The sequence below is a fragment of the Anastrepha obliqua genome, chromosome 5 (genome assembly GCF_027943255.1).
Source record: "Anastrepha obliqua isolate idAnaObli1 chromosome 5, idAnaObli1_1.0, whole genome shotgun sequence".
Classification (NCBI taxonomy): domain Eukaryota; kingdom Metazoa; phylum Arthropoda; class Insecta; order Diptera; family Tephritidae; genus Anastrepha; species Anastrepha obliqua.
Genome location: NC_072896.1, coordinates 9,073,706 through 9,091,093, shown reverse-complemented (window position 1 = coordinate 9,091,093; position 17,388 = coordinate 9,073,706). Strand labels below are relative to the sequence as shown.

Genomic DNA, 17,388 nt, shown 5'->3' with positions numbered 1-17,388 from the left:
CAGTCGTTGTTTGAATGGCAAAGAAGTAACATGAGCGAAAACTGTGCCGATTTTTTCTTATTTCACTGACACAATCTAAGTTTTTTTGCAAACAATTCTCTGTTATAGGCCCGGTTACGTCAGCCAATCAGCTGTTTATTTCACATTCGCCTGAGCCGTTTAACGGTCTTATATTGGCCACACTTTCTTAATTTTTTTCATCATGTCGCAAACCCTAACTTTCTTTGTAAACAACTAATTTAATATATCTTTGAAGTCATGGCTCCGGTAGCTGCTTGTGCAGATGAGTCGAGTACCATCAAATTTTGTTATCCTTTAGGAGGTTGGGTTTAGTCTTGATTGCATTTTCGCTTACCTCAAAGCTTAAGGCAATACGTCGAGGATATAGGACATAAAATACTAGCCGGGTAGTAAAAAAGAAGAAATAAATGGCATACTGAGGTGCTACCGGAAAGTATTTGGCATCTTAAGCCGCCATTTCAGGTCTTGAGCCAGTTAACTCAATAGAAAAAAATTTTACTTTAAATCTTGCTCAGGCTTCATTGGTGATTGTTAGCACTTTCGCTGACTCGCATGATTATTTGACGTAGTAAATGGTCCTCGAATAGCCGAATGTTTCATTACCCAATATACCTTCAAAAGTATGGCTATTATCCGTCATAATAAAAAATGTGTACGCTACCTTAAAATTTTGCGCTTGCAACCTTATGTATTGGTGTTTATGTATGTAAGTATTTATGTATGAATAGATGTATTTATTTCGGAGCGGAATACACTTATGGACGTATGCAGTTTTATCGTTGGCTATTCAAAAAGTTCCGGCACCACTGTGTGTATTTTTAATTAGCAAAAAATGTGTGTATTTATCCTTAAGCGGTAAACTTTTATTATCCAACAGAAACACATAATTGCATAGGTGTGTGTATGTGTAAAAATCTGAAATGCTATTTCATCATGTGCATGAGTGTATGTAATACACTTACATCGCACTGATACGTGAACGCTGGTCAGCTCAAAGTGGTCCATTTGAGTACTCTAGGATGCCCTGCAGGAAAGGCAAGTCATTTGAAGTTAGTTGATCTATTAGTTTTTTTTTTTTCAAAAATTATACCAGGTGATTTTTAAATTTATAAAATCCAAATTACAAAATTACAAAACCTTAAGACTTAAACTCAATATGTGATTGAAATTCACTTTAAACTAATAACTTTTAAGCGAGTTTTTAAGCTAAGGCTATTTGAATCCGGCTTACAAAAAAAATTAATGAAAAAAATGTTGCCTGCGATGGGGCTTGTAAAGTAGTCGCTAAAACATTCAACTAGAGATAATTTTTGAAATCCCGAAATTTCGGTACTGTTTTTTTTAAATCCCGAAATTTCGGTATATTAATAATTATCTCCAATTTGATGCTTAGCGCATACTTTACAAAAAAAAAATTGTCCCGAAAGTTCGGGAGTAACAAAATAATAGCGTAATTTTTTCGGATTTAGCTTCACATCAGCCACCCCAAAGATGATAATAACCTTGTCTACACTAATCCCCACAGGTTTAAAAATGATCATCATCATCATCAAGTAGCGATTACAGCTCAGGGTGAGCTTTAGCTTCATCCACAATCCTCTCCCAATCTGCACGGTTCATAGCAACAGATCTCCACCTCCTAACTCGTAGCTTTTTCAGGTCGGCTATGGCTTGGTCAAGTCAGGTTAACCTTGGTCGTCCTCGTGCTCGGGTCATTAGACAATTTGTTGATAAAAAAGATTTTTGGGGGCGGCTGTCTTCCATGCGCCCAGCGTATGGGGCCAAACACCCTTCGGAGTACTTTTCGCTCGAAAACTCTTAGGCTACTTTCGTCTTTGCTTGTCAATGTCCAGCACTCGCAGCCGTAGGACAGCACCGGTAGTATTATTGACTGGTAGAGGCAGAGTTTACATTCACGTGTGAGCAGTTTGGACTTCAGCAATTTTGTATGGGCGTAATATGCTCTGTTTGCTGCCATTATTCTGTCTTGTATTGTGCCGTAACTACTGTTGTCATTTTTTATTAACACTCCCAAATATTTGAAGTGTTGAACACCTTCAAAGGTTAATGTCCCGATTTGGATGTTTTCAGGACTTCCTCTTTCTTCGCTGCCGGAGCCCTTCAGATATTTAGTTTTGCCTTCATTTATTCTAAGGCCTACTGATTTTGCACGAAATTCAATATTACAAAATGTTTCAATGAGATATCTTTTGTTCCTTGCCACTATTGCGATATCATCCGCGTACGCGATTGATATTCCTGAGCGACTAAAGAGGTTTCCGTGTTTTATCGCATAGTGAAGAAGGAGATTAAATAAAGATGTGGAAAGCGCGTCGCATTGTTTTACGCCACGGGGATTTCGAAGGGCTTTGACACTGCTTGTTGTACAACTACTTTTCCAGTGGTGTTAGTTAGTGTTGCAATGACCAGCTGAATAAGTTTGTCGCTGATACCCAAGTTGGAGAGCGCTTCTGGGATTTTGTCTCAGAGGATACTATCAAAGGCTTGTTTGAAATCGACGAACAGGATGTGTACGTCTAAGAAATTATGATTTTATTAAAATATTTTTAATTTTGCACTGGGAAATGCAAATTTAAAATTTTATATTTTATTGTTATGAAAAAAAGGAAAATATCAAAAGTAAGCCCTAAGTTTTATGCAAGAATTTCGCTAAGTGTTTGAGTCAACTATTTAAGTTAAGGCGGCTGCCGTGGCCAAATGGGTTGGTGCGTGCACGAGTCCGGTAGATCACAGCTTCGAATATCCGTGCATGAAACAACAAATGATACAAAAAATGATTTCTAATAGCGGTTGCGATTCCTTATTATGCGACTATTTCAACTTGATGATGGAGAAAACTATTCGCGCCGCCAATATCGACATCTTCGGCCCTATTTTCTATAAAAGTGTCATGCTGATGATATTCAGCATTATGCAGCGGGCAGTGCAACTTTCTTCAGTCTTGAAAAAGAAATCAAGTGAATGATACATACCGAATAAGAAGGAAGCATGAGCTGTACGCTGACAACGAGGTAGTGAAGTGCGTTAAAATTCAGCGCCTGCTTTGGCTAATTCACGTTGAGTGAATGAACAATCACGAAAAGTACTGGTAGAACTCGCAAAAAAGGACGCAAAAAGGACATCCTCATCTACGTTGTTGGAAAGACCAAGTCGATGACAACCTGATTGCCGTTGGTGTTTCGAATTGCCGTCAACGCGCGAAATACAGAGACGATTGGCGCAACATTTTGGTAGCGGCCAAGACCAACCATCGATTGTAGTTACCACCTAAGTAAGTGGGGCTCTTCCTCGGCAGGCAACGGCAAACCTCCGTGTGCATTTCGGCCATGAAAAGGGTCCTTCCGTTTGCCTCTCGGATGCGGCTTAAAATTGCAGGTCTCTTTATTTGTGGAACAACATCAAGATGCACACAATAAGGGGTAATTGAATAATTATAAGATATATATTTTTCTAATTTCACTTTCCAAACACCGGCTTTAATTTTCCACCAATGATGATACTTTAAACATTTGTTCTTCTGTTAGTTATTAACCTGTTAAATCGCAAATTGAAAAAGCTTAAATTCCAAAAGTTTACTTAGCAGAAGCTCCGGAATGCGGTCTAGTGACCCTCATCGTCTCATTTCATCTAATCCCCGAGGAAACAAACACACCTGCTGCTCGAATGAGATCCAACTCGAGAAAAAGAAGAAAACATCTGGGTCTGATATTGGCAGATGAAATGCGTTTAGGTTCAGCTCAGCGCAATACTAACTTAGATTTCTTAGGAGAAATGAGTCTGGCTTAAGTGTTCTGAGCAGCGGAAGACGAAATGGATCTCATAATTGAAGTGCACAGCGCACTTTCATGTCAATCCATCCAACTTCTTCTGATGATCCAACTTTTAATTATTAATTAGCTTACAATCAGCAAAGTTTGTCTTATTTGGTAGCTCGGACATTGTGGTATTACAGGGAATGAGTTGGCTGTTAAACTCGCTAATGAAGCCAGCATACCACTAGGCCCTGAACCCTTTCTAGGTGGCAATTCTGCATCGATTCAACTATAGATTGACGACTTCATACGGTCTACCCATAGAAGTCGTTGATCTGAGGTCGGCTCCTGCAGTAGCCAAGTGCTTTGTAAAAGAACCAAATAGGAAACTAGCGAACTTTCTGCTAAAACTTTGTAGGAAGGAACTGAGAGTACTGAGGGTTGTAATCACAGAGCTCAACGTCTGTGGCCATAATATGGCTACCATAGGAATTATTAACGACCCAATATCCCTATCCTGCATATCCGGGAAAACGAAGAGAATGCAGATCATTTTCTATGTAGCTATCCGGCGTTTTCTAGAAATAAACTTTGGCTAATGGGGTGCGATGTTCTGAGTATGGATAAAGTTCATATTTTTCCTCTTCCTGATCTCTTAAGATTCATGAATTAATCCAAAAGATTCACGGAAGAGTGACCTCAACCCAATTTTTCCTTCCTACCATCCATAATGCAACTATCCTGTCTCTCAATTCCTTCCACTGTAATCTATCCCGGTGTAGTACAATAGTCTTCCAGACTAAGTGCTTGGACTTGTCCAACCCCCCACAAATCTACAATCTTAAATCGTCCCCATTAAAGCGTAATCTTGTATTGGCTAAAGTTTGGCAAAGGAAAGAAAAACGAATTTCCCTGCAGGGCTGATTCTGGATTCTCCTCTTTAAAAGCTCTTCTCCATAAACTCACAAACCAGCTTATACTGTGACCTCACAGGTCACTTACACACATATGTTTGTATGCCTGTATCTTTGTGCTATATCAACCTAACAACAAGTCGCTCGGAAATGCGGGAGTCCCACTACAAGCACAAACAGCGCCATAAATTTTAGCTACTCTACTAACTCTGCTCATTGAAATGAAGTAGCCGTTGGGTAGCGTGGTCAAAGAAAACTAGAAAAAAGAAAGAGCACGACTATCACGCATCAACTAAAAACTGAACGATAGCAACTCGAGCGAGTAATAAAATTTTTTTTTCGCATATGTAGTTAACCACTACACACATGAAAAGTGAATTATCCTCGCAGCTCCTCGGTTGCCAGTTGGTTGAATGTTGGCTACAACAGCTGAATGCAAATCCAAAAGCACACTTCACTTCACTTCACTTCACTACGCTCGTGAGTTCATAAAACTATGCGCTAGTGAAGAAGTGTACACTCATACATGCACGAGTATACATCCAGCTATGGAATACAAAAATTTGATGTATATTTACTGCTGGACAATAACTTTTGACTGATAGCTATGTAGAATTAACTGCTAATATCCATAAGGGTGTTTTATGCCACATATTTGTACGAGGTGTGGGTATTTAGTAATGATACTGAAGCTACAAACATTTTATTTATATTTCATACATATTTACCATAAATATTTACTTGTTGTTATCTTCTATGTGAAATCCTTCTTTTGCCTTCAACCATCCCCATGTGAATCTTGTCAAGTATTCCATAATTCGAAAAAAGCCTCCAAATCGTCTCCTGCCAGCACTTTCAGGACGAGTACCGTTTTCTCGTTCATAGCTTCAACAAACGCAAAAAAATTGTGTGCTCTCTCGCAGAATCGCACCTACAACCTTCAAACTTCATACCAATATTCTGCCGGTCAATATACAAGGGAATGAATTGTCTAAAGCAAATAATAGTTCATAAGAAGTGATAAAAAATAGCCAACTCACAGGGCGCCGCCTTGTAAAAGTATGCCAGTAAAAGCTTTACTTGGGCATAGCGCGTGAACTAGTACCAATCCGTAATGCACTAGTTCTGCGCTAGTTCCAAACTAATTTAATTTACTACAGGATTAGTTAAGCTTAAAATAGCTCTATTCGATTGCGTTAGTATTAGTAAAGCAACTTTTTCATTCACTTTTTTGTTGCACTTTCGCCATAAATTTTCAATTCAAAATTTTACTTTCGCCAATTCCCCAGTTTGGTTGGCTTTACAGCTTAACACTCTAAGCACATTACCTCACCAGGTATTTGAAAGGAACGAGTTTTAATTAATGCTATGCTAATTAGACACACATTTTCAACTGGGTTTGATGGCATTTTAACGCTTAAGTGCCTTAAAGTATGCTAGGAAATATAGAATGTGAACAAAGTTGTTGAATGAAGTAACTCATTCATCTGTATATTATAATCTGGTGTCTGTTAGATGTGGGGTATTTTATGGAGCCCGCGTATTCAGAAAGCAGACGCACTTATTTTCACATATCACATATCCTGGCAATAGATTCAGTCTATCCGTTTAAGAAAGCTTAGAAATGCGTAAATGCTCCTCAAGCAAAGGTGTAAAAGGATGTCAAAGAAATGTTTCTTCTAAGTAGAGCCAACGTGCCTTAGCCTGGTAGAACAGTGGTAGAGATAGTTTTCAACGCTTTCGATGCCTTTGTCGTCATTGCAGCAATCATACATTAGCATTCTCCCGCTAGGCAGCGCACAGCAATGGTCTTCATCATATGATGCCGTAAGAGAAGAGAATTCTCTGAACTAAAGGGCGAACTGATCTGTTCTTTATCGACTTTAGGCGAGGTCTGAATCTCAGCTATGAATGCTGTGCCCATTTCTAATTTCACTTCCTAAATTTCCACCCTGTTTTTTACTCATTCGTATACAGACATGACTTTACTCAATTTTGAAAACTCAACGTGCGTGTAAAAAATTAAATAATGTGAAAAGTGCCCCTTCTAAGAACACCATTAAACATTTGTATGAAAGGTTTTCGACTGGTGATGCTCTTTCTAATCCAAAGACGCCAAATCAAAACCGACCAAGGCGTCACCAAGGACATCCCAAAATGCGCATTGATTTGCATATATTCCCGTATAAGATTCATTTGACGCAAAGATTGTTGCCTGCGGATAAGCCTCGTCGATTGGAATGGGCCCAAAGAGTCATCGAAATCCGTCGGGTCCGTCGAATATGGGCAACCTTGTACTATTATGGACTCAATTCTGGTGTACCTCGTCTGACGACACTGGCTGGAGAGGATGATATTTGGCATTACTTTGTATCGTTGCTGTAACAGCTACCTGCAGAATTGGATGAAATTATCTCAGCATCCTCTTTTCAGTCGCAAAGCGAAGATCTAAGCATCATTTTTCTACGCCTGCGGATACGACAGGTTTAGATACTACCCATTTTATATTAATCTGAAGTAGGCAGCAATTAGCAAAACTCGTCATAGGTCTGTCTTTTATACGGCTTTTTTCACAAGGGTTTTTTCCCCTTAGTATCTGCGCGCTTACTGCGTTTCGAGTAGTTTATTATTTCAATTAATTTGTATTTTAGTGCAAATATTTTTATACATATGTGTGTGCAATATGATATTTTATAGTTTAACAAAGCCAACTGAAATATATATATAAAAATGCCTGCGATTGGATACAGACAGTTCATCAGTTATTCTACTCTATTACTATTATGATTAAGTCATGAGGTACGAATGTTTGAAGTATTGCAGTTTTTTAAATTATCGATAATTTTTTTGACAAAATCATTGAATGATGTTATCAAACTAGGATATTTTGAAATTTGTTTAATATTAAATGCTGGAATATCATATTGTGCATAGAACGTTTCGTGTCTCTGTCGTGCACTGTGAAAGCGTGGGCAGTCGTGCAAAAGATGATGCACACACTGCACAGTGAGTTGGTCACACGGGCACCAGTCTTCGTCAATGATTTTGAATCGCTTTAAGTATGCCTTATTGAAAACATAATGCAGCCAGTTGTATCGTCGGAATACTCCTGTTGTCATGACTCGAATATTTTAAGACGAATTTGCCGAATAGCGTAGCTTAAAGGAAATGCAGTGTATACACGATCAACTCCTTGATTTGTAGCTTCTTTTGCCTGCTCATCTGCGCGCTCGTTTCCTTCAATACCGATGTGTGATTTGACCCAGTAAAAGTCAATTCTGTGTCCCTGGCGAAGAAGGTGCAGGTGCTGATGAATTGATGCTATTAAGGGCTTAAGATTTCTCCGATTGGATAGCTTCCAAGCAAGAGCGACTGTCGCTATATATGACTAGTTTTTCCATTTTCAATTCTTTCTGAGCCCACCTAAGTGCAGCGTCAATTGCTAGCGCTTCAGCCTGTAAGACAGTGCATATGTCATTTAATTTAAATTTATGTGACGTCCAGTCATCATCTTGTTTATGAACAACAGAAGCTGATCCACAATCGCCTGTTTCAAATTTGCTTCCATCGGTATAGATGTGTGGGTCGCATTTGCGTCGATAATATTGTCAGCTTCCTGTTGTGATGCTATACTTTCAAAAAGTATAGACTGACGGTCGGAAGGATGTAGTTGATTTTTAGGTGCAGTACGTTGTTCAAGCATAACGTTTAATGCTTCATCATATACTCCAGATAGATTGGCACTCGATTTGCATAATTTCCTTTATCTTAAGATGCAGCGTCGTGAACCTTGCTAGCGCCTGAGCCGAATTGGCCGAAACTGGCCAATCGCTCGTACAGCGAAATTTCTTTGGAACGAGCGGAGAAGACGGCGAATATAATTAAACTGCATGGCTTTGCCCCATATACTTGCAGCGTAAGTTCTAGTTGGCTTCACAAGGATAGGTTAAGTTAGGTTGACCTGCCTGGCTGAAAGCCATCACATCGACCCTAATGGTACCAGCTGGAGCTAGACCTTTACGTTTCCTTTTATTATTATTAGGCTACTGCGCATTGCGACCGAAGTAGATCTACTCTGCAAAGCCTGCTGAGGTACCCTATATTTTGAGGCTTTTTAAAAATTTCAGCACATTCTGGAGTTTATTGTTCCATAGTTCATATGAAGGTACAGCAATACTATCAAGGTGCTGTAGTCGTTTTCTGCCTAGTGTAGGACATTTACAAATAATGTGTGCTGAGTCTTCAATGTCCATTTCACAGAATCGGCAGGTGATGGTCTCAGAGGGGCCAATTCTGTTTAAGTGATATCTCAGGGTACACTGGTCTGTGAGGTAATCAGTTAAAAGTTTTAAGTCCACTGTCCAAGGGTTAACGCATACGTTCACCTAAAGGTTGAAGGCGACCGCTATGTCTGCACATTGGAATTTGCCTTTGCATAACGTTATTGCAAATTTACTCACTTCGCTCAATCTTTCCAATTACTTTTCTCGCTCACTCATGTATTGAAATTAGTTTTACCTACTTACTAAGCAAACCGATATGCGACAAATATGTAACAACAACTAACTAACATGTAAAGTTCTAAGAACTAAAGAGAGTTTATTGGAATTGTATGTACACATATTGTATAAATTCAGTTATGCTTGAATAAATACGGCACTTGAAATATTGGAGTAAAGGCGAGCAGTCGCGGCTTCGTTTTTATTATTAACAGGTGGCAAAAAGGCTTGCCATCTTCAAACATTTGGTGACCCCGACGTGATCAATTTCACGTTATAGTACATCGTCGCATAAAGCTAATTTACCTGTTATTCGAACAGTAAATTAGCATCAGTTATATCGAACCGTTTAATTTGTCGTTATTGGAATCGCATTTTATTTATCGCTATCAAATCAACATTTTTCGTCATTTGAAGGCGCAACTGGCACAGCTATATTATTGGGCGTTCATTGGAAGTCTCGCTTGACCTTCAAATCGTGAGCCAAGCTGTGAAGATCTTGCTGGTGCGTTGTACATGGAAGGCGCAAGCGTCAGTAGCAACAATATATTTTTCTTCGGATATCATACCGGGCTGCGCATTTGCACATTTGGGCAGCACAATCATTATAGCTAACATTTCATCGTATTTTCGGAAGCGCAGGCACCCGGCAGTCGAAGCATATCTCAGCGGAACTTGAAGCCTGCATACAGTAAAATGCCAAAAACACACGAACAGCGTGATACAAGTGTCCCAGTAGGAAACTCGAGCGATATGTTCTTAAGACGAAAGAGTTTATGGTTCCTCAAACAAATCCGCACATTGAAGGTCGAAGCGGACGAGAATAACTTTCAAGGTCTTGATGATTCAACACTGGCAGTGAAGTTGGAGCAACTTGACAGACTGCAGACTCAATTCGAAGAGACGCAGTCTCAACTTGAGAGGGAAGACATCGCGGAAATTGAAGGCGAAGCAAGGGTGATATTTTCGGAGGCATATGTGTCCATCAAAGCGAACATTACCAAGGTACTTAGCTCGCGTTCAATATCATGTGCTACATCATCTACGCGCAACTACTCTATGGCGGACGAACTAGGTGGGCACACATCATCGCGTCCAAATAAATCGAGTTTGCCGGCTTTACAGCTGCCCCGATTTAACGGAATGGTTACAGAATGGCCGGATTTTTGGGCCATGTTTCATGTTATCGTAGGTCAAGAATCGACACTGACCAACATCGAAAAGTTCCAGCACTTGAGGTCATGCCTAAGCGGCATCGCATTGGATGTAGTCCGTTCCTTGGAAATAAATGATGCGAATTACGAAAAAGCGGTAAAATTATTAAAGGCAAGATTTGACATTAAGAGAGTTCAATTTCAGGCACACATCAAGGATATTTTCGGGCTGGATAAAGTGCCCGATGGTTCAGCAGTTTGCTTACGGGAGCTCAGCGACAAGGTCACTAGTCATCTGCGTGCATTACAAACCATCGCCACAAATGAGGAGTTGCTGGATGGTTTACTCACGCATTTAGTCATCAGCAAGGCAGACATTGGTACTCAAGCGAAATGGGAAGAAGAAGCACCAACTCAAAATTTGCCTTCGTGGGATCTTGTTGCCAATTTTTTGGAAAGGAGAGTTCGCATATTGGAAAGCGTCAATACAATTACTGCAGCCCCCACAAAACAGGTGACAAGTAGAAAAAATAATCGTAGTCAATCGTTTGTTACCACTAGCGCCATCAAAAATTGTGTATTTTGCAATGCAACTCAACATACAATCTTCACTTGTTCTCTATTTTTAAACCTTTCACCTTCGTTACGCTTTCAAGAAGTTAAAAGGCATCAACTTTGCATTAATTGTCTAAAAAAGGGACATGTCGTCAAAAATTGTAAGTCAAGCAGCTGCAAGCATTGCTCAGCTAAGCATAATACACTTCTTCATTTTTCGCAATCTCCGCAAACAATTGCGCAAGACACAGGTGCACCTCCTAGTGCCAAGACATCCCTTGTCGTAGAGCATCCCGAGCAGACCTTTCACCCATCTCCTAAAGGTGTAGTAATGCTAGCCACTGCCATTGTGATGCTAAAAAGTCGTCAAGGTACTTTCATACCGTGCAGAGCCCTACTTGATTCCGCTTCTCAACTTCATTGCATAACAGCAAATATGGCTAATCAGTTGCAAATTAAGAAGTCAAAGGCTACTACACATATTTCGGGAATCGGTCAATCAGACATAACCTCGAGCGAGTATGCAACTACGCTATTACAATCGGTAGATCGTACATATTCAACACCTATTTCGGCCGTTGTTGTGCCAACAATAACCACATATCAACCTGAAGCAAACATCTCGAACGTCGAATGGAAGATTCCATCCAATATCTCGTTAGCGGATCCAACCTTTTTCAAATCCCAGAAAATTGATCTTTTGATCGGAGCTAGTCTGTTTTTTGAGCTGCTATGCGTAGGACAAATTCGCATAAGCAAAGGCCTACCGGTACTGCAAAAAACAAGGTTAGGTTGGGTCGTGTCAGGAAATTTCGATTGCTCCTCAACTAAATTTGTACACTCCGTTGCTATTAGGGAATGCACATCTGATCGAATGGATTGCGACCTTAATGAGTTAGTTAAAAATTTTTGGGAGGTAGAGGGACACACTATGGAAAATGTGAAGCGTTCTAAGGAAGATTTGGCCTGTGAAGAACACTTTATCAACAATTATTGCCGATTAACTTCAGGAGAATACTTAGTTAGTTTGCCTTTTAAATCAAGTATTTCGCAATTAGGCGATTCTTATTCGCAAGCAGTACGTCGTTTTCAAAATCTCGAGAAAAGATTCACACACAACTCCGAGTTAAAGGAACAATATTCTAAGTTCATAACTGAATATGCTCAACTTAAACATATGTCACCGGTAGGAGTCATTCCCAGGGATGTTCACACAAACTTCCTACCTCATCACTGCGTGATAAAGGCAGACAGCACCACCACTAAATTGCGCGTAGTATTTGATGCGTCCGCTCCCACCAGTTCTGGATTTTCGTTGAATGACCTGTTGATGTCAGGTCCAACAATACAATCCAGATTAATTGACACGTTGTTAAGATTTCGATCGCACAAATTCGCTTTGACAGCCGACATTTGCAAAATGTATCGGGCCGTCAAGATATCCAAATCTGATAGTTTTTTGCAGTGCATATTATGGCGCGATAAGCCCAACCAGGAGTTCAAGATATATAAGCTAGATACAGTCACTTATGGTACCAAGCCCGCTGCATTTCTGGCCATTCGGGCAATGCAGCAGCTCGCAATTGAGGAAGCAAGGAACTATCCCCTTGGTTCAGAAATCGTCTTGCGCGACTTCTATGTCGATGATTTAATATCAGGCGGAGCGTCTGAGAAACAAGTGTTGCAAATAATGACACAGACGGAGCAGCTTTTAAAAAAGGGTAACTTCATACTAAGAAAATGGTGCTCAAACAGTGTAAACATTTTGCGAAAAATTGACCCAGCACATCGTGAGAAATTTTTAAAGTTCGGGGATGGCATTGATATCACTAAAGCCTTAGGGCTGGCATGGGACCCTAAACGCGATCATTTTCTTTTCCTCTGGGATCCACTTCCTGAACCGGCACGAGCAACGAAACGAAACGTCTTATCAGTAATTGCTAGATTTTACGATCCACTTGGCCTCATTGGTCCCGTTGTGCTAAAGGCTAAGGTATTTTTACAAAGTTTGTGGAAAGAGAAGCTAGATTGGGACGAAAGCATTCCTCAGTCATTACACTTTGCTTGGATTCAACTCTGTGCGAATTTGAATTTTGTGGAAAAAATGAGCTTCCCTCGTTTTGTTGGGCTGGATGCAGACAACATTCAAATACACGGATTTTGCGACGCCAGTATGGCAGCCTATGGAGCCTGCGCTTACGTTCGATCACAAATTGGCGGCGAAGTTCGCACATCTTTGCTCTGCTCCAAATCTCGCGTTGCACCATTGAAAACACTCTCAATTCCAAAATTAGAGCTGTGCGCTGCAATGTTGTTAGCCGAGTTGCTAAATTCTATCCAAACTTTAGGTCCTTTTAAGGGTGAATTCTTCTGCTGGTCAGACTCCACTATTACCCTATCGTGGGTAAGTAGTGTTGCCGCTAATTTTAATGTATTTGTCGCCAATCGGATAAGCAACATTCAAGAACTAACTCAAGGTATGTCGTGGAGGCATGTGCCAACCCAACTCAATCCAGCAGATATCTTATCAAAAGGGGCCTCTCCCAAGGAACTTGATGCAGCTACATTATGGAAGGAAGGACCATCATATTTGAAACAGGATGAAGCCAAATGGCCTAAAATAAGGCAAGTAGACAACGCATTACTTGAAAGGAAGAAAACAATTTTGATCTTGACACCTAAAATCATCGACTATACAATTGACTGCAAACATATACATAAATTTCGTTCTATGAGAAGGATCTACGCGTATGTGAATCGTTTTCTAAAAATTAAATCGAATATTCGCTGGGAATCGCCTCAACTAAGCCTCGAAGAAATTGAAGCAGGAACGCATTTGCTCCTTCGTATGGTGCAGAAAGCTGCCATGAGCCTCGACTACAACGAGCTGAGGGCTGGACGCGCAGTCAGCTCTTCAAGCAATCTTCGTTCGCTAAACCCATTTCTGGACGCGACCGGACTAATACGAGTTGGTGGACGTCTTCAGAATGCAGATCTTAGTTTCAATGCAAGGCACCCCATCGTGCTACCCAAGCATCATCCACTAACAAATGGTATCATTAAATACTTTCATCAGAAGCTGCTTCATGCTGGTCCTCAAGCGCTGCTTGCAACAATTCGCTTGCAGTATTGGCCTATTGGAGGAAGAAAAAGCGTGACCGCTGTACTCAACAAATGCTTGCGATGTTTTCGCGCAAAACCAATACTCATGAGGCACATAATGGGTAATCTACCAGCCGAGCGAGTCCGGAGTCAACGCCCTTTCTACACCACTGGTGTAGATTTTTGCGGCCCGTTCAGCTACAAATCCGAAGTGCGAAACAGACCACCAACGAAATGCTACATCTGCGTCTTCATATGTTTCGCAACAAAGGCTACTCATTTGGAGCTAGTCAGAGATCTATCGACAAATTCATTCTTGGCCTCATTAAAGCGATTTACTTGCTTACGTGGGCAACCTAGGGTTATCTGGTCAGATAATGCTACCAATTTCGTTGGCGCAAAAAATGAATTGAAAGAGATTCGCGCGCTGTTTCTTAGTGAACAACATATTAGCGAAGTTCACAAACAATGTCTTGACGATGGAATTGATTGGCGTTTTATACCACCCCGATCCCCGCATTTTGGCGGTCTGTGGGAAGCTGCGGTCAAGACCGCAAAATATCACCTTCGCAGAGCCATTGGCTCTACTGTTCTCGGCTTTGAAGAGCTTCGGACACTGGTGTGTCAAATTACTGCTATTGTAAATTCAAGACCTCTCTGTCCAATTTCAGAAAGCCCAGACGACCTGGAAGTTTTGACTCCTGCTCACTTTCTTTCTGGTGGAGCACTCACAGCCATGGCAGAGCCGAACTTGCTTAGTATCGACTGCAATCGTTTAAGTCAGTGGCAGAAGACTTGTCGCATACAACAATCCTTTTGGAAATCTTGGAGCACTGCTTACTTAACGCAATTACAAGAGCGCGGAAAATGGCGTACGAAGACACCAAACATTCCACCTAATGCACTGGTTCTAATTCAGGATGATAATCTTCCACCCATGAAGTGGCAAATGGGACGAGTTATCGAATTAATCAAGGGTAAAGATGATGTGGTTCGTGTTGCAGTCATCAAAACTAGCACAGGTGTCACCCGGCGGGCAATCACAAAGCTATGCCTACTACCAGTAGAGGAAGTTGAAAACCCTCAAGGCTCTCAACGGGGGGAGCATGTCCAAGGGTTAACGCATACGTTCACCTAAAGGTTGAAGGCGACCGCTATGTCTGCACATTGGAATTTGCCTTTGCATAACGTTATTGCAAATTTACTCACTTCGCTCAATCTTTCCAATTACTTTTCTCGCTCACTCATGTATTGAAATTAGTTTTACCTACTTACTAAGCAAACCGATATGCGACAAATATGTAACAACAACTAACTAACATGTAAAGTTCTAAGAACTAAAGAGAGTTTATTGGAATTGTATGTACACATATTGTATAAATTCAGTTATGCTTGAATAAATACGGCACTTGAAATATTGGAGTAAAGGCGAGCAGTCGCGGCTTCGTTTTTATTATTAACAGGTGGCAAAAAGGCTTGCCATCTTCAAACATCCACTCTGCCAAGTGCAAGTAGTTTATCAGAAGTTCCTCTGTCTGGCATTAGGAATTATTTCGTTTGTCGCTGACCAATAGACTTTCACCGGGGTTCAACGAACTTCTTCACTTCCCAGCTCCTGAAAATTTCGTTAATGTGGCCCTTTGTAAGTCCACAGAAAGGTTCAAGACCAATTAGGGACATGTTTGCCCTTTTTTTTGCTAGATGGTCCGCTTTCTCGTCTCCCTCGTGTCCTTCGTATCCAGGAATCCAACCCAATAATATTATCTTTACGATCCTTAGCATATTAAGAAGACTCAGACAGTCATATACCGTTTTTGAGGTGATTGTAGTTGATAGAAGGGCTTTGAAAGCCGCCTGACTATCCAAAAGTATGTAAATGTGGGTTCCTCTCATTTTTCTACAGAGACCTTACCTCACACATATCTCAAAGGCATGCATTTCTGCATAGAAGTTAGTTGGGTAGAGACTTATTGGAATCGATTTCTTTTTAATTTGAGCCCATTGTTTTGCGCCCCTATTCTACCATCTTCTAGTTTCGTTTCATTTAAGTAGACATATTGCAATACGTCTGCGTCTTTTGTGAATCTAAGTAAGCTCTGAAGCTCTAACCGCGAGGGGCAGTCTAACTTCTCAAATTATTGAGCTCCTAAGCATTTCAATCCGGTTCTGGCTAACGCAGGGCAAGAACATAGAATGTGCGCTAACATTTCCCTCTCTTCAAGTTCATTGCAAAATATGGAGCTGTTGTTGTTCTATCTTGTATGCGTGTGCCGCTAGCAAATTGTGGCCTGTCAGTATGCCTACGATAGTTCTGCTTTCTTTTCCAAACAGGGCTAGTAAGAATCTGGCGGATTTATCTGCATTCTGTCGGCACATGATTTTCGCGGTTTTTTAAATGGCTAGATTGTTACACCTATTGCCTATCCGTTCTTTCATGTCTACAACGATGCCATTGTAGATCATCTCTAAGGGCCTTTTCCTACAGTAAAGACTTCTGCTTGAAAGATACTGTCTGCCTGACGCCTAGCTCCGCTCAATAGATCCCTGAACCTACTCCGTCTAACATTTTCGAGCCGTCAGTAAATAAAGGATGTTTCTTTTAGAGGTTAGGTCTTCAAGATGAAATAAAACGTATATAATTTAATGTTATGGCCAAGAATTTAGCTTTATTATAAAGATAAGGGTTTGCCATTATGTTTTTAAAATTATTTCGGGCAAGTGGCCGCCGCGGCTGGCTCGAATAAATTCCAGCCGAGAGGCCCAATTTTCGACCACGTTTTGCAGCAATTGGGGCCGTATGTCAGCAATAACGCGCCGAATATTCTCTTCCAAGACGTCAATCGTCTCGGGCTTATCTGTGTAGACAAGCGACTTCACATAGCCCCACAAGAAATAGTCCAGCGATGTTATATCGCACGATCTTGGAGGCCACGCCACAGGTCCACGGCGCGAGATAATGCGCTCACCAAAAGTTTCCTTCAATAAATCGATTGTTGCGTTGGCTGTATGGCATGTAGCGCCGTCTTGTTGGAACCAAAGGTCGTCCACATCAACATCCTCCAATTCAGGCACGAAAAAGTCATAAATCATGGCTCTATAGCGCTCTCCATTGACTGTAACATTATGGCCGGCTTCATTTTTAAAGAAATATGGACCAATGATTCCCTCTGCCCATAGAGCACACCAAACAGTGACTTTTTGAGGATGTAACGGCGTCTCAGCAATGGCTTGTGGATTATGTTCACTCCAAATACGACAATTTTGCTTATTGACATACCCATTCAACCAAAAGTGAGCTTCATCGCTGAACAAAATTTTCTTGTGATGCGTCGCGCGAACCGAACCATTATTGTCGTAATAAATTTGCACG

At 40.8% G+C, this 17,388-nt stretch overlaps 1 protein-coding gene across 1 annotated transcript; it reads left to right on the top strand.

The window, feature by feature from the left end:
• Positions 1-9,903: 9,903 nt before the first annotated feature.
• Positions 9,904-15,156, top strand: LOC129247367 (uncharacterized). The gene has a single exon (XM_054886482.1). The coding sequence runs from the start codon at positions 9,904-9,906 to the stop codon at positions 15,154-15,156; it is 5,253 nt and encodes a 1,750-aa protein (XP_054742457.1).
• The last annotated feature ends 2,232 nt before the right edge of the window (positions 15,157-17,388 follow it).